Below are 18,252 nucleotides of genomic sequence, written 5' to 3'. Positions count from 1 at the left end.
CATGAGAAGCGGGCGGGTACCTGCCCTAGAGGTAAGGGACACAAAGAGCGAGACACTTTCCTCAGAGGATTTTGAAGCACTTTTTGGGGCTCCTCAGAATAGGAGAAGGGCCCTTTCCACCCCTGCAGCATCTAAGGAAGTTTTCAGGTGCTGCTCACAAAAGCCCCTCAGACACTTTCTCTTCATATATTTCCCGTGTCAGGAAAGGGCATGACATTATTGGCTTGAGGAACACCACCAAGTGCAGTGAACTACTGGTTTAACTGGTCAGCTGCACACTAGGGTGCCATAGGCTCAACCTGGAGTTTAGAAGCCGAGCTTTATTTCTTGACGAAGGAAGCCAGCCTCCAGGTGAGACCAAGGACCCATCTGCACACCAGGCAGACAGGGGTGCATCTTTGAGGCCTAGATCCAGGAAAGGACCGAAGGCATGGAAAGCAGGGCTTGGGTGACACGTCTCTTCAAAACTAATATCCAACCCCTCCCATGCCCAGCTGTTGCCCGTTTCTAGAAGTGACACACTCCCGGGACATCACTCTCTCAAACTAAGAAAGTCTTGGGTGTGTTACATGTCCATACCACCATACTGATGTTGGGTAAAGATACATCCTGCCTTCTAACTCTGCTGAGGAATAAAATCTAGGACTTGTTCTCACGGTATGTTTAATACCTTGGTGTAATTGGACCCCTCTGAAAGTCATATGTTCTTTAAAATTTGCCTTATATGAGCCAAACATATGCAGCTGTCACTGAAGGCTCCAGTCTTGTCTTGAAGTGCAAAGCACTCCCCAGCTCTTGCTGGTTTGGTGGTGGTTGGCATCTCCCTGTCAACATTCAGAGCCATCCCCCTGCGCGGTGTTGCCTGTGGGAATAGCCAGGCCAGCTTCCAGTCATTCACTGGTGTTCCTCATCTTTTGGAATCATTTACCTCTTCCTGTGCACTAGGCAAATCCTAGACCCTCAACCAGGAACGTCTTCACAGGAAATGGTAGGTACCAAGGGGTGAAGGAGCTTTTGAATGTCTTGAATCTTTTGAATATATTGTGTGTCTTGAATATAGCCCTCAATCAGTGTTCCTTATTCTCACCAACTGCTTGATCTTCCTCAACTTGATGCCAAGGCCTGTTCTAATCCACATTTCCAGGAACTGAAAGTATTTCCAGTGCAAAATACATGAATAAGGTGCACAGGTGGCTTTGCCTTGCTCACCTTCTTTTCCAAGCAGTTGCTTGACTATCCAAAGTCTTCAATTAACCCTTGAGCTGTGCCGAGGAGTTTGATAGCTCTTTGTTTGATAGCTATGTAAATATACACGTCTGCACACAGGCACGCTCCCAGAGTTATTGTCGTTATACTCTTTCACAGGCAATGGTTCTCACAGCTGGTTTGTTTAAGCAGGCGCTAAACTGTGGCAAAGGCCCAAGCATTAACAGGATCCATCAGTCACCGGTGCATTCAGAGATTTTTATCTACCACAGAGCGTTCATCTCTCATTTGCAATGGCAGTAACTTTACATTAGCTTTGCTGCTGCGGAGAAGCTGAATGTAAGCACAGTGAGCAGCCTCAGCCTCAGCGAAGCAGGGGGCGGAAGATGGGGTCGCTGGGATCCTATCAGGATCTGAACTAGTCTCACGCTTGTAACTTAGAGCATATTCTTACAGGTTCGTCTGTTTAAAGTCAAAAGGACTCTATTTTATAAAGAAAAGCTTAATCCTTGGGTGCTAGATGGATTTGCAAAAATTTGGCTGAGGGGGCCGTGATTTGGGATGCACGTGACCTTCAGCAGGGGCTGTACCGAGGACTTTTCACACTGATGTCCTCTGCCACAGCAGTGAAGTAACCCCATCAGCCAGTCACAGCAGTCAATTTATCCTCTTGTGGACTAGCCCCATAGCCCCTAAATGAAGATACAGCTTTTACAACAATTCAGAAAACTCAGCAAGAAAAATTAGGACAGCTGACAGACTCCACCACCATTACAGAGCTTAGCATCTTGTCACAGGAGCTGAAACTCCCAAAGTGCCCCGTAACTTTGGTTCTGTCGCCTTTATTTCTTTATTGGGTGATGAGTGTTGCTGTCAGGTGTTTCTTTGCAGAGAAATACCGTAGCTTTTTACCTCTGTTTATGCTCAGAGAGGACACAGGAGGACTCCTTTGCTCAGGCATGAAGCTGACTGGTACAGCTGTGACATTGGCCCAGGATGGGATACCTTTGTTATTATTAGGCGCATTTGGAGTTAATCCTAGAGTACCTGTTAAATGACAGTCATAATAAGGTTTTTGTTAGTGCTGACATATTTAATAGTGTAATTTTTGAAGTAATGCAGTAGGTTGGGACCTGATGTTATCATACCAATGTAAAACAGGCACAACACCGTTTACAACAGATTTGTATAATGAAGTTAGGATGGATTTACTCCAGTGTCTCCACCAGAGGAATATGACTGGCCAGTGCAGCTGAGCTAATCATAAGCTGTTCATGAAAAATGGAGCCTGACTTTTTAGCTCTTATTCATGTGAATAGGCCCCACCTCAGCAAAGCTCCCAATGCAGGGCTTAAGTGTTTTACCAAAACTGCATTTTAAAAAATCAGCATGTGCTAAAAAGCTTTTCTGACTTGGGTCTTGAGTCTGGGGTGCCTGAGAAAAGGCAGGACTCTGTCTGCATGCCCCAGGATGACCCACATGCATAAAGGTTGCAAGTAAGTGCAAGCATCTAAAATAGGATCCCGTAACGTGTCCCCTTCTGCTAGAGGTCTCTCTGCCTTTGCCATGACAGAGGCAGGAGAAAGTAACATGTGCCCTCTTTGTCCCACTTAGTTCATAAAGCAATATGATCTTAAATGATCCATGAAACTCTGTTTGTTTTAATATGTTGGGCTGAGAAAGACAAGAGCTGAAGCAGGGCACGTATTATCATCTGCCGGCTCTGCTCTGAAGAGGAGTAAGGGGAAAAAGGAGCTGGGGAGCAACAGCAGGACAGAAGGTAGCACAGCTACATCTTCTAAATCTCTGTCAGCATCTTTCTCGAGTCCTTAATTCAGACCATAGTCTGTTTTCACTCAGGCAGTGTTATTTCTATCAGCACAGTTATGTGTGAAGTCAGTGCAGATAATACAGGAACTAAAAACGGGACAGAGAGTTCTGAGTTTCCAGGTCATATTAATTTCGCAGACGATTATGGGTGAAGAAGCTCTCCCATGCACAGTCCAGTTTTGCAATAAGTCTGTCATGATGAAAGAACAGTTAGTCAATCCTTTGAAGAGTGAGTGATTTCAGCGGAAGACACAGTCTCTGTCTATGAAGACAGACAGTGCAGCTCTGCTGAGAGCTGTGTATGGACAGACAGACAGATCTATTCCAGATTACCCATTCTATGCCTTGCATATGCAAACTTTTTAGTACAGCCCACATGTTGCACAGTCCTAAGCACAGATTTAATTTGATATTATTTTTACAAGCTCTGTCCTCTTCTAAGTTTCAAGAGTCATGTCCCACTGTCCCTGAAATCCACAGATGCCTTGACCCTGATTTCAGTGCTTTTGACTATTCCAAAGACACAAGAACCTATATTAAATTCACATAAATCCTCTGCATCATCCAAATCAAGATAATTATTGTCTGAATTAGTCAGATGGTGCCATATATAATTAATTAATTATACATGAATGCAATACATGCTATTTCCCTGCTGAACTGTTTAGTGATTGTGAGTTTGTAGAATCATAGAACATCTCAAGTTGGAAGGGACCCATAAGGATCACCAAGCCCAACTTGCTGCTCCTCACAGGACTACCAAAAACTAAACCATATGACTAAGAGTTTTGTCCAGATGCTCCTTGAACTTGAGTTGTAGTATGCAATATCAATAACAACTATTTAATTTCTCTTTAGACTGCAGACTTTAAAATTGCAAAGAAAACTAAGTGAACCTAAAAATCACAATTGACAGACATAAAAACCCCATTTCATTGAGCCAGGATCAGGATATTTTTATAGTTATCCAGGAGCATGAGAACTGAGCGTGCAGGACATGCGCTTGGAGTTTCAGCAAAGTCACAATCACTTCCAGTGTGAAATGCCAGGTGGATGATGTTGTCTGTTGTAATGTGGGTGGTTTCTTTCCTTCACAACCAATTGTAAACTCTCCCATTTATTAATAGGTTTTAAATCATCAGACTCAGTTGTTCAAGGAGTTGATCTTTTACTTTCAGTACTCCCATGTCACCACACTGGCAGTGTTTTCCTAACAGGAATGGTTGTGCCTTTTCAAATCGCTGACTGGTGAGGGCACAAAATAGCTGCTGTTAAGTTCCATCGGAAGCACGTGGCTGTGCAGGGCTGACTTTGGACCTGCTAACACCCACAGGTGTCAACAGCTATCGCTTTGAGACCAGCTCTACCACATAATGTCAGAACAAGCCAACTCCGCCTCATTTGGCTGGACGTAAGGTTGCTGTAACAAGGACTTTGGAACACGTATTGAAGTAATGGATTCAAAGGAGAAATCCAGATGTTTAATTAATGAGGGACTCTCTGTTAAGACAACTCAGATTCCATGTAGCCTTGTGGCTGATTGCTAAAATTCTTAGGGATCTTCCATGCCTTAAAAGTGGAGATAAGATATGGTTTAGTCTATTCTACAGCTTCAGTGTGGGAACTAGGCATATCTGTCCCAGCAGGAAGACGTTCAGCCTGTGACATTGTAGGCTTAATGAAAAACTCATCATTGCAATGTTGGCACATTCAGTCCTCACTGAAGCTGATGGCTCCAAACAGCACTTATGTAACAAGATGCTCTCAAAGTGGCTGAAGATTTGGTCAGCTTTCACTGAAAATACAGATTATCCTATAAGCGCAAACACCTGGAGTGAACAATGAACACAGCTGTTCTTCCAACACAAGAAGAACAAAGCCAAAATGAGAGGTGGACTAAGACAGACTGAGACACTGACCTGGGCAGCAGCCCCTTCTGGGGTCTTTGGGCTGGTCTGCCAGCATTATCTCATCCTTTTCAGGGTTCTCTATCAGCATGGCTGTGAAGGGGGTAACAATATGATGGTCAAGTGACATCTGTAGGATGGATTTGGTGATGTTCCTCTTCAAAGCTGCAGTGGGGGCTGTGTTTCTGGGTGGAAAACAAACCAGAAGGCATGGTTAGCAGCTCTACAGGGCGGCTGCCATGACAATGCCTCCACGGAGCAGTCATAGAGACAAACAAGTAGGTGTAGCAAGAAGGAAAGGCTGAGGACCTGTGTGAATGCACTCTCCATAAGGAGACTATTCTTGGCCTGAACACAAAGCAGCCCATTCCTTCTCCTGTTCTCAGCAGGAGACCTCTTTCTGCTTCAGGGGAGATTCATCATGAGCTGCTCCATAGCTTTTTTACTCAAGCTCCATAAGGCAAATCTCCCATTCATTTCATTCACTCAGACCCAGAGCCAGGACTGTTTGACCTTTATTCCACTAACTAACTGCTCCAAAACTCTATTCCCTGACACCTGTGAGTGCTAAAAATAGGAGGAATGTGGCTGAAGGTATCACCTACCTTTATTTTGATTTGTTTACCTTACCCATTTGAAACCCTGTGAGCAGCCTCATGGCTGTGGTCTCAGAGGACCAGATCCCTCTCAAGCTTCACTTCTCTCCCATCACAGACCACATTTCTTCTCACCTCTCTGCCAGCATCTGGTTGACAGTCAGATAGGCCCACAGCTTCCTAGTGAATTCAGGATCTGCGTATTTGTCTTTCTTCATGAAGCCATCCAGTTCTTCAACATCTCGCAGGGTTTCCATGACGAGCTCTGCATTTGCCTATGCAGTCAATGAGAGATAAAGATAATGGAGAGTGAACCAGGAGAATGGGGTGGCTTTGAGTTCCCCTCTTGGCATGGCTGGCATTAAGGACCCACTCTGGCTCTGCCCGGACTGCCATGGGGAGGGGAGCTATAGCAAGAGGGTCTTCAGTTAATGACACTTTCAGTGACAGTGGATTAAAATAGGTAAAGGACTGTCAGCAGTAGCCAAAGAAGGTGCTACCACATGACAAAAGAAGAGGCTTTTAACACCGGTCTCCTATCCTCCCCTCAGGTTTTTTCATATCAAGTTCCTACTGAGGAACAGGAATGAAATTCCACTTTCTCCCACAGGCACCTGTACTGCACTGTGTTTTGGCAAGAAAGAGTATTGAATGTGTTTGATTTTTCCAGCAAATAACAAATGGCAACTCCTCAGTCCTGAAAGAGTAAGGATATTTTGGTTCTTCCTCAGAAAGAAAGATCTGGATGTAGTATTCCCACCCCATCCCACTCCATCTGGAAAAGCAGCTCTGAAATATGGGGAAAGTCACATCACACATGCCACAAGGCAGAGCATAAAAGGACAATGCTAGGACTTGATACGCTTAGACCCACCAGCTTGAACTCTCCAACAGTGCGAGCTTCAGGCATGAAAGGAGCTACCTTAGGGTATCTCCACTGAACCTTTGCAAAGCATGAGAGAGGACTCCATAGTCTTAGTCTGGTTTGGAATTGAATTTTGTATGGTACATTTATCAGAAGAAAGTTCCTTGGGCGGGCTGCAGGATGCAGGCAGCGACTATTCATGGCTGAACTTGAAGCTATTGTGAAACATTGTTGGACAAATCCCCCCTGAGTTTCCCCATGGTCCCACCCAGAACCCATGTGGACAAAACACTCTGCTGGCAATAACCTCCAGCAAGGAGACTGCACACGAGTGAATGGACCAGTCCAACCCCCAGGAGCAGGTATCCTCAGGACACCTTCACTCACTGCTGTCGCTGTGACGATGCTTTCCAAGTGCTGCAGGTTTTCCGTGTCGACCTTCCCAGCCACTACTATCTCTGAGCCACCAAAGTAGTTGTGGAAGCTGCTCTGGGTGACATCTGACACTGACTCCTGGGGGTAGTTGAATTGAATCTTCTTCAAGAGTGGGGTGGAGACCTGGTTGTAGAAGTTCTGAGATGGAAGGAGATGGAGAAGTGAGTCTGCTGTACCTGAGGCAACCCTCCCACATGCGCCACTCTTACTGAAAGGACAGCAGATGACAAAACCCAGAGCCCTGATGGACAACTGGAACTTCCCTTGTCCCAGAGAATGCAGATGCCTTTATACTAAGACCTTAGTACACTTATAAGAGGGTACAGCACAGCAAGAATGTCTGGCCCAAGCCTTGCTGAAGTCAAAGGATGGTCAGAAGCCCATGGGCTGCGTTCTTCCTAGAGCTGAAAGGCTTGAACACAGATGTATATGAGCCTGAATCTATTAACGGGTTGGTCGGGTCTTGGCTGCTGTGTAAGACACACAGCTGCTTCCCACCTAATTCTTGCCACAAACTAGACCTATATCTCAGTTGTATTCACTTCTGTGCTGTAGACTGGCTGCCCTTTTCTGACCCTGTTGTGCCTGGCTGATGTGAACTGGGATGTGTGCACAGCTGGGTTTAGCATATAGGACCAGAGAGGGAACCCAGCTGCCCACACACTGCTATGGATGGAGGCTGTCTCTTACCCAGGGCTGCACTCTCAGAGCTGCTCTGTTTGGCAGAACACTATGCAGTGTGCCCTGGCACACCTGTGTGTGTGTCCTATCACTCCCGTGTTGGGAAAGGAAGCCTGCGTAGGTGATGGAACCAGTGAACAGAAATAGAACGAGGATGTAAGATTTTGTTCATCAGCAATTGCTGCTCACGGATTTGGAGCCAAAGCTTCCTAGAACTGAACTTTTTCTTACACTGGCAAACTTTGGATTAGCATTTAGCATTTATAGCTAGGCCTTTTGTTAGTGCTGAAGTGGTCTGAAGTAAAATTCAGGCCTTAATTTTGTTTCGGATAATCTTTTTTATGGTTAGGACTGTTTTATAGAATATAAGTCCTACACAGAGCAATCAGCACGTATTATAGATACTACAAAATTGTAACTAGGAGCATTTAAGCTAACGCATGATTGTCGCCTTGCAGGACTCTCCAGAAGAAACTATGCTGTTTGTGACCTCCCCTATGAACCTACAGGAACTCTGCTGTTGCTAGTGGAGTTACCCATCTCCACAGCTGTGAACAGAACCAGGCCTTCAGTTTCAGAGGCAATGGGCCAGAAACACACCTTCATTTGGGCAGAAGTCTCCTGATTTCCAAAAATCCTCTGGGCCATGCCACGGTTGTCAGTTGCAATTCTCTGCAGGAAATCATAATCTACATCAAACCCAATCCCAAGGCAGAAGAGAGAGAATTCATCCTTTATGCTCTGCTTCACGTTCTTCTGGATCGTTGTCAGCTTTAGCTCACCTTGGAGACACAAAGGGTGACATCCATCTGAGCAATGGAAGAAGCCTCCATCAAGGTAAGCGCATTCATGCTCTTCCAGTGTCTGTGGTTCTCTCTTAATATGAAGGAAATCTAGACAACTAGCCCAGATGCCGAATCTCCATTTTGCAGTACCTACAGTGACATTTGAGCTTCTCCTGGACGGAGATTAACAAAGCGTTTCCACTGAAGAGGATTCATTTAAGCTCTTTTTTTGGTATCTGATGCATATTCTTTGTGTATCCAGTGATCCTATTAACTTCCTGGGAGTTTGTCATTGTAACATCTCTAGAGTTCTCCCAGAATTGCTGCTTCAAGCTACACTAAACTAAACTAGACTAAAACATCTCCAAAAAGGTTTTACTTTGTTTCTCATACTTAAGATGTTCACTGCCACCATTGGGACTGACTTTTTTTTCCAAACTTATTTTTAATGGCAGCCTCTTCTGGGATGGCATCTTGCAGTAAGCAATTGCTTTTGACCTGTACCAAATCCAATCCAAATTAATTTGCTTTCTACTTTATTTTTCTGATTTTGCTGTTATACTTGGGGTTGCATAGAGCTGTGTGGGCTAAGGTCATCAGCAGAGGAAATTTTTTCTAAGGCTGTGATTACCTCTCCTACAGGACTTGTGCATCTCTGTAATTGCAAGAAGTGCATAACTCACATAACATAATCTGTTCATCTTTTGAAAGCTCCTGTGCAAAGCCCCATGGCACCTATCGAATTTGGCAAAAGAGCAGCGCAGGCAGCGGAAGAAAGGAGAACAGAATTTTTTAAACTTACTGTCAAAGTGTCTATGTGTTGCATGCTTTTCTCAGGCTAATGCCACTGGCCTTTTGTCTCACCCAAAGCAGGATCCTTACCTACTGTTGGGTCTCCATCGGACACAAATACGATCATGGAGACTGAGTTAGGGTCCAACATGCCTAAGTTTTGGGCTTCATTCAGGATGAATGTGGCTCGGAGAAGAGCTTCATTGATATTTGTGCCTGTCAAAGACACAACGAGGAAAACAAGTTTGATTCTTGTCAAGTCTTTTGTCAAATCCCAACCAGTTCTGAGATTCTAGTGGAATTAATCAGCATGGACAAGACTTGAAATCAAGGCAGAAAAACCCCTCCTCTGTGCTGCTCAGGGTACATCCACTAGCACCGTGGTTCCCCAAAGAAATAGAAGGCGAAATGTATTACATGTGGGTTATTGTGTTAAACCACCTTCTCTATTTTCTGTAGCTATAGTTATACTGTTTACTGACATCTACAGAATTAGTCAGGATGTACATCTCTGTGGGTGGAAATAGTCTGTAATCCATCTGAATTTGTTCATCAGCATGTTACTTTTTTCCACACCATTATGTTGAAATATATGAATCCATATTTTTTATGAATTTATACACATTTGTATACACACACACATACGCGTTTTGCACTAAGTTCCATTAAGAGACCGGATGTTGATACCCTTTTTTGTTCCAGGCTGTCCCTTCCACCTGCCCCCCTCTGCCCCCCCCCCCCCCCCCCCCCATTAATTCCAGTGGGACCATTTGTGGTGCTGGGAGTTATTTGCTGTGGGAAGAAGTAGTGGGTTTGCAGACAAATGATTGAATGAGAGAAAAAGAAACTTTCTTCTCTGGCATCGGCCAGAAACAGCCAGCCTTGGACATCCTGACTGGAAGAGAAGAGGTGTATGTTCACTCACCCTGTCTAAGGGTTTGGCTTGTGCACAGGAGGGACTAAGTAAGAAATTAGTATGAGAAGAAGAGGAGTAGGAAAGCTGAGCAGTCAGAAAATAGGCATTTTGTTTGTCAAGAAAGACAAACATTAGCAGCTCCAGAGGCAGAAGAATAAAATGTTGCATCACAAACTGGCTTTACTGGACGGGAGCAGCTCTCAGCTTGTCCGTCAGCAAATGTGGGCGTAACAAAGCCAAGCTTATGCAGCACTCATATACCCAACATGGGTTCCTATTCCCAGCACACTGATGGTCTCGGACAAGTCTATAACTTCATGTTGATCCTACCTTATGTGTTGCCAGGGAAAGTTTCTGGGAATGAAGGTGCCACAGCACCAGAAGGCTCTGATGTTGGGAAGAGCCTCTACACAGTATTGGCGTACAAATAACTGAACAACTAAACCAGAAGTGTACTTCAGAGAGCGATAGGTTAAAATGATCGTGAGCCCTTTCTGTACAAGTAGCTCAAGCATTAAGAAATGAAACCTCCAAAGTGCTGTAAAGCTGGAAAAGGCAACTGTCCTTTTTTATCAGACAGCGAATGAAGGCACAAAAATGATGAGCAGTTTGCCCAGGGTGGCATTTAGTATGTCATGGTATAGTCTACAATTTACAGCCAGTGGAGACCCTGGAGTTGCGCTGCTCATGATCTGCTTTAGAAAGGCTTGAGATGGCCTCAGTCTTTCAAGGAAATCTGGGACCTGTGAGGCTGGAGGTAGGACCTATAGAATAAAGACAGCTGTTCTATGGTCTATGTTCTACCTGTTGTAGCTTATTCAGTAGAAGGAAATGCCATCCCCTCCCCTAACACAACAAACTGGAATCCTTGGTCTCTTCTAACCCCAGGTGATGCTTTTCCCATCTTGGGAATCAGACTTTTTTTTTTTAAGGAATACTCTGCCAATCTGAAAGTTGTCTGAGGTACCCATTCCTGTAATATCTAACTTTCATGAGCACCCTGCAATCAAAACCTCATACCCCCGTTGGGATGGATTGTCTGGATGTACTTCTTAGCATCTTCAACCTGTGCTGGGGTGGCTGAGACTAGATTATCTCTCCAGCATCGGACATTGTGGTTGAAGTCGATAAGGGAGAACTGATCAGCGGCACGGAGCTCACTCAATATTGCCTTCATGGCCTCGATCGTCTGAGAAGGAGAAATTTAAGAGAAGACAAGTTTATGCTTCCTGTGGCTGAAAGCATCTTCCTAACTTGTGACTACAAGCAAACAGATGCCTCTGATGAATAAGAATATGAGCACTGGAATCCAAAATAGCATCTGCTTTCCAAATCTCTCTTTTTTTCTCTTCTTGCGTAAAGTAAAACTTTTCTCCAAAGAAACACAGAAAAAAATGCAATTAGCAAGAACAAACCCACGTGACTCAACCCATCCTTGCTGAACTCCTGCTAACACAGAGTGAGGTGAGAGAGAGAAGCGTTTGTGAAACATTGTGGTTCAGGAGAGAGGAATTGCTTGTATCAGCTTAGGAGACTTAGCTCTGTCTGCAATGCTGTCATTTCAGGCTGGGTAACATCTATTTGAAGATGTGTTATTTAAACAAGTGACAATTAGCCTGTATCCCAGTTTTGCAGCATTGATTTCCCCAAGGAAGCAAGCTACCAAGCCTTAGTATTGTGCTCCGAAGCAAAGTCAAATACACTTATATCATCCCTGACTAATGTTTGTCTAGCCGGTTCTTAAAAACCATGCTGACACATGATATACAACCTCCCGAACCCCCCTCTCAGCACTACAAAGTTTTTCCTAATATCTAATATAAATCTCTCCTGCTGTAAATCCATCTCATTCCATCTTATTCTACCCATGGTGGGCAAGAATGTCAGTTGATGAGTTTCCCTTTTAGAACAATTATTTGCATATTTGGAGGCTGATTATGCCTCGCCAAGTCTTTTTTTGCAGACTAAAACATCCTATTTTTTGTATTTCCTCCCCCTCTGTGGGTTATGGTACCTAAACAATTCTTACTGCTCTTCAGTGGGCTGTCAACAATTTGTCCATGACTTTTTGAAAGCAGAGATGTAGTATCCCCACTGAGACTTTCCCAGGATTCAGTAGAGGAGATTAGAGAAAAAGGGGGTCAGGGCCTTTGAAAAATGTTTAGTGATCTGTCAATTAAAAGTGTAATTTAGAGATAAAATCTATATTCTGATGGCATCACCTCTTCCTTACAACATGGAAGGAGCATTACAAATAGAGTAAAATCATGAAGTATTTGATTCACAAAATATTCTCCAAATTCAGTGAGACTTTTGACAGAGTAAAGTGTAAAGAACTTAGCTGGTAATTTTGAGTGCTAGTCTGCTACAGAATTGTATGGAAAGGCACGTGGGAAAAGCTGGCAGGTGGTTAATTTTGCAATAGAGGTCAAACACTTACTTGTTTCATTTTCAGTCCCCACATCGAGCCACTGACGTCTATAACAAATAAAATGTTTTTGGGCAGAGGATCAAGATTTTCCGGAGCAAAGAAGTGAATAAAATAGCCATTAAATATCTACAAAACAAAATAAAATTAAAAAAAAAAATCACAGTGAAGTGAGCTATAGTAAAGATGACAGGAAACACAAGAGAATATCAGAACAGAAAACATTATTCTTCTTTATGGGCCAAACCTAACTTTCAGCTCTGCACATCTCTGTATTTGTAGCCTTACACCATTTTTATTGTCTTAACTTTTTATGAGGGAAAGCAGAGCCTGGTTCTCAGGCAACTGCCATGCACTCGCATAGGGAGGAATGAAAAACATTTTAAAAAAGACTGTTCTGTCTGTAATAATTCAACCTCATAACTCTGCTTCATGTTAACATAAAAATAGTGATGTTCTGGTTGTCTCCTTGTGATATATTGGTACAACATCCAATGACTGATTCAACATTAAATCACCAGACTGCTGCTAGGTATAAAAGGCATTGGCTTTTGGATAAGACAGGAATCTGCTCTGACTGTATGTAGGATCATGTCCTAGTCATAAATTAAGTAAATCCATTCTGCCCACTTAAAATCTCTCTGTTCTTTCAATTGGATACAGAGCTCTTTCTCATGCTCATTCTCCTGAATGAAGTTTAGCACACTTTGCTTAATTACAGCAGTTCTTGTATTCACAGATCTCCCGGCCCAGTTAAACAGCAACACTTACTTCCAATTCTCCACCCGTGGTTTCCCTGTTCACATCATATTGCACCACAAAATTTCCATCTACTGCTGTGGATGAGCACGTGGGGCATTTTCGTTGCTGAGCCATCGTTGGCTTGAAAGAAACATGAGCCTTGAAATGAGAAGTGATCATCAGTCAATCAGATGTTGTGTGGAAGGTGGATCATTGAAACAAAAAGAGTTCATGTATTGATGAAATATCTTATTTCACTGAATGCTTTTCTTCCTTCTTTACTTGTACTCTTAGTTTAAGCAGAAAATGGACTTTGTCACTTCAAAAGAAAAACAGCACTAAGGTTTGCCTGGATGTGCCGGTTCAGTAGTAGCAACTGTAACACAAATAGGCTGATCCACCTATAGCACCAAATATTTCAATTAGAGCCGTGCAAACCAAAACCATTTCTAGTAACTAATATGTTGGCTTATTTAACATTTTCCTAGTTGAAACTATCCATAATTTTATCAACATTTTAAATAGATTTTTAATTGATTTTTTCCTAAACAGATGAGAGCTTGTAATTTGTCTGTAAATTGAGTACTAGGTATCATTTTTGTTAGTCACGTGATTGGTTATGCAGACTTTATGGCATTATTTCTCTGCTTTGACTGGGTAACTTGAAATTTCCTGAGAAGATAAGACATAATACATACAGCCACACACTACCTCTGAAATAATTCGCTAAACTAGGAGTGTGGGTGAATGAGACACAAAGTTGAGCCTGGATATCAAGAAACGATACTGCCTGATATATTATTATAGTAGTACAGATAGACTTTTGAGGCCTGATTCCCATATCCCATATTACAGGTCTATGTAAGAGTAGGAAGAGTTGTACCCTCCCAGAGTCACTGCTTGAAGTTTCTTGAAAAAAACTTCTCTACTGAGAGGTTCTCTACTGAAAAGAGCTGTCCTAAATTAAGTCCCTGTGCAGATGTTCTCAGCTGAAACAGATTGTGGAGTTACTCCAGAATGGTTATTGCACTCAATATTCTTCACCTACCTTCTTCACATCCAGCAATCTCAGTGCATTCCTCTTTCAGAATTGCAAATTAAAAGCTTTGTGCAAAGAGGGACGGGCTACACACTATTTCTATACTGCTGCCACTGTACTATTTGAGCATCATGTACAACATTTAGGTATCAATAATGAAGACACTATATTTTTTACCATTTTTTGCACGCTTCCAGCAGCTATGAAAAAATGCCATGAATGCATAGGAACAAGTGTGAAATGGAAGTTTTCATGCTATTTCCAGTCTATGACTGTTACCTTTTTCTCTCCCTTGGAGATGGTCGTGATTCCATCAAAATGATCTCCGAGTGAATTAGGAACATGTACATAGCGAAGTCCCTGTGGCTCAATAATGCGGACATCCACCTAAAGGCAGGAAGGGAGGACATTTAGTATGGATCAGTGCCAGGTTGTACCAGGATGTTATGAACCCTCCACAGGCCAACTCCAGCCTGGGGTGTGGGTGGCCCTTGAGAATGCTCTGGTAGGACTAGTCTCATTCATGGTGGAGATCCATGCGATGTTGAAAATAGACCACGATGGAAAGGCAAAAAAAAAAAGTGTCAAAAAAGTGTCCAAAGAAAAGAAAGAATTTGGTGGAAGTGCTCATTATTCCTCACTCTCTCACTCCCTTGGGCAAGTAGTGGGATAGGAATCAAGGGTGATACCACTGTTTATGCTGAAAGCGCAAAAGAAGCATGAAGTGACTCTGCCTCAGTGCTGCTTTGGGTTAGGAGACAGGAGGAACACTTGGCGATGAGTTCTTTCCCTCTCTGCTCCTGCTATTGACAGGACAGAGAGTATTTTTGCTTTTGTTTGGATGGCCAAGGTGATTTGGAAAATAAAGGCTTTTTCCTGTCAACCTGAGATAAAACCTTTTTTCTGGTTGTATTTCTGAATAGTTATTAAGTGAATAGACTTCCTTACTAACTAATCAGAATAGATAATAGAAGAAACTATTCTAATTAGTTAGTAAGACTACTAGGAAGGAGGACACGGTGTCCTTTTCAGTAAGACTAGCTCAGGCCTTTGGACACCTTGAAGCGGATCACAGCCTACTCTAAGGAAATGTGAGCAGCAAACTTTCATATACAGCTTGTGCTGAAGCCATGGAAGGCTGAGGAAGACATTTATGAAACAGGAACATAAGAATGACCAGCTGGAAATGTCCAGCTAGCCCTGTGTCTTGTGTCTGTGGGTGGATGACAGAGGACACCTTTGGATGAGTATAAGAAAGAGGGTAAGAATAAGACAAATCATCTTTTGGCAGACAGTTGTGGAGGGACCGTTGTTCAGAGACCATCTGCTCTCATAGGACACTATCTCATGAAGCTGGGATTATTGTGGAAAGCACTGTTCCAGATAAATAGCAAATATTGTTTGTTTCATTTCAGTCAAGGCAAGTTTACACAAGGGTATATATAGGCTAAAGCTTGCTTGCCCAAGTGGTTCTGATGTGAGTCAGTCACGATTCAGGAGATGCCCAACTGTGTTAGTACAAGAGAAGGCAGGACAAATTTGCTTCTTACTCATGTAGCTACATAGCTCCTGGTTTGAAGTGTCTCATGCTGGTCTACCTTGAGGCTATTTGTACCAAGCCCATATAAAAGGAAGGAGCTGTAGATGAAGTGTCCTGCGGTGGAGCTCACAGGAACCTTGGCTGCCTTCTCAATGAGGATTCACCTGTGAGGCGCTGCCTACACACACCAGCTCTACTTTACCTCCATGTGCTTTGCCAGGCGTCCTGGGTTCACAGAGATGACATGTTCATAGGAGCTCAGTTTCCTTCGAATCATTTCATGGTAGTGAAGTTCAAACTGGATCTTCGTCCCTGGGGGCACATTCACTTCGGTTTTGAAGTTTTCCATATCCAAGGCATTGCTCCTGAAAAGTCAGGTGTGGGGTTATTTTGAGAAAATACAAGGAGAAAGAGAGCTTCTTTGCATTTTGGTTTAGAGTTATGCATTTGCTGGGTCTGATTCTAACTGTGGTCTATACCAGGGAACCACAGTTGTCTGTTTGCACAATATGTTTTATCAAGCTGAAAGCAGAAACACGAGTTAAGTCCTTGACAACTAAATATCAGAGTTGCTGTAAGTAAACAATCCGTTTTCCCCTCCAGGGTTCCCCCGGCATCTATCTCCTCCTGGGGTGGGTCACCCCAGTTCTCCTATGAATAAGTTCAGTACAACATCCATATGCCAAAGTCTTTATACCTTACTATTCCAGCAGCTTTGCCTTTGGCTTTTGCTTGAGCGTACATTTTTCTGGCTTCAGATTTTTCCCGAATTTTGCTGGTAAATGTTATACCATTGACATCCCTAGGACAGAGAAGCACAGTCAGTTTGCAAAAGAGGCAACTTTACAATTGGTGACTGTTTCTTCACTTTAGAAAAACACCAGTGAAATCTAATCTGGTGGGAAATGAAAGAATAAGACTCTTGTTTAACCCCAAAGTAATGAAGTCTGGTTTCCAGTAGCTCTTTATCTTTTTCCTTACCTGATTTTTTATTTCAGTTAGCCAGCGCTCTTGTGCTCTGAGGAGGATCTGCTCTCCCCCACCTCCTGCATGCTTTCCCCATTCTTTGGGCAGGGCAGGCAGTTACTCCTGTCATGGCTGTTTTGGAACATGGATCAAGACAGGTCTCCTCGCCAGCAAGCTGGCTGCTGCCTCTCTGAGTGGATACTGAACCAGGCTAGTTTCTTTCTGTTCAGTGAGGGCTCTAATTTGGGTCTCTCTCTCTCTCTCTCCTTTGATCTGGTGCCAACTTGCACAAGACAGGTAGGAGCTTAGCCTATTTGAGACTTCTGTCCTTTTGTCAGATATTGTTGATGTTGGCCAATGGCCCAGTGATTACTGGAGAGGAAGAGATGGGAAGACAGACAGTATGACAACGTGACCCTTTTTTCTTTGAGAAAGCCTGCTAAAATTACCCTGAAGCTGGAAAATAATAAGAGGTATTTTGCTTTTATGAATACTTCCCTCCCACCACATTCTGCCACCACATTGAACGCTGCCAGGGCACAAGGCTGATACCTGCCCGCTACTTACATAGTAAAGTTGTCAATAAAAGCTCCTTTGGGGACTTGTACATCAAACACTATGTGCTGGGACCGTTTTGCGTTATTCACCATTTTGGCTTGGATCATTGTGTTGGCCAACCGTGACGTTATAGTGGATTGAACTTTGTAGCTGTAAAGACCTATCTTGTCATCGTCCTCCACCTGTAATTGACAAAATGACTCTATAAATTTAGGACATAGCTAGAAAATATGCCCTAGAGGGCAATATCAACCCTTTTTATAGTCTCAGTGCCTTTTTTAAACTGCTGTTCCTTACAATACGGCAGCTAGATGGGACATGAACTGAAGTTCAGGACACCTCCATATTTTACCTGGCAATTGTAGAATGTGGTTCATTATAACATTTCAGCTGAAAGAGGGAATTTATTAAGCTGGAATGTTTTCCTTGCTTTTGACCATGAAACCAGTCCTTGGAATAACTCTATTGGTGCAATCCAGCATAGAAAGGTACACAGTAATCCTCAGCATCATAAACAGAGGAGGAGAGAGCTTACATTTTCAATAAACGTCCTAAATAAGGGGTACCTGAAGCACTGGTTACCGACCTAGCCTTGTAAATGGTTAAACCATGGCAGTGGAAGAACAGTATTAAGCTGGTATATTGAGATATTGTCTTTGTCTAATCGCTTTTGATGCTCATTTCTTCATATTTATCATACCCTTCTCCCTCCAGGAGCAGTTGTATAAACAGCATTGTGCAAACAGCGTTCTGTTTAAAGAAAATAGGTTAATACCCAACCAGCAGTAAAAACAAGGGACTGAACAAACAAAATGATTGATTTCCAAAAAATGGTTAACTAGAAAATCACTTTGTTCAGTATTATTTTCCACAGAGGAAGGAAAAAACTCACCAGATCTCCAACATAGCCCCAGTCAGATGTGCTTCGCTAGAAAAGAAAAATGTGGAGAACATATTTCAGCAAAGC

General features: G+C 43.1%; 1 protein-coding gene across 1 annotated transcript in view; it reads right to left on the bottom strand.

The window, feature by feature from the left end:
* The window catches only part of ITIH2 (inter-alpha-trypsin inhibitor heavy chain 2), a 29,041-nt gene that overhangs the window by 4,730 nt on the left and 6,059 nt on the right, over positions 1-18,252 (bottom strand). Inside the window, exons 3-16 of the mRNA XM_064442657.1 lie at positions 18,178-18,213; positions 17,295-17,467; positions 16,459-16,563; positions 15,964-16,126; positions 14,501-14,608; positions 13,213-13,341; positions 12,454-12,570; positions 11,034-11,202; positions 9,188-9,313; positions 8,121-8,302; positions 6,792-6,977; positions 5,675-5,814; positions 4,956-5,128; positions 2,119-2,253 (exon numbers count right to left, since the gene is read on the bottom strand). Coding sequence (XP_064298727.1) covers positions 2,119-2,253; positions 4,956-5,128; positions 5,675-5,814; positions 6,792-6,977; positions 8,121-8,302; positions 9,188-9,313; positions 11,034-11,202; positions 12,454-12,570; positions 13,213-13,341; positions 14,501-14,608; positions 15,964-16,126; positions 16,459-16,563; positions 17,295-17,467; positions 18,178-18,213 — 1,942 coding nt within the window. The remainder of the gene's footprint in view (positions 1-2,118; positions 2,254-4,955; positions 5,129-5,674; positions 5,815-6,791; positions 6,978-8,120; positions 8,303-9,187; positions 9,314-11,033; positions 11,203-12,453; positions 12,571-13,212; positions 13,342-14,500; positions 14,609-15,963; positions 16,127-16,458; positions 16,564-17,294; positions 17,468-18,177; positions 18,214-18,252) is intronic.

Source organism: Phalacrocorax carbo, chromosome 1 (genome assembly GCF_963921805.1).
Source record: "Phalacrocorax carbo chromosome 1, bPhaCar2.1, whole genome shotgun sequence".
Lineage (NCBI taxonomy): Eukaryota > Metazoa > Chordata > Aves > Suliformes > Phalacrocoracidae > Phalacrocorax > Phalacrocorax carbo.
Note: the sequence above shows the minus strand (reverse complement) of the source record. Positions and strands in the feature narration are given on the sequence as shown.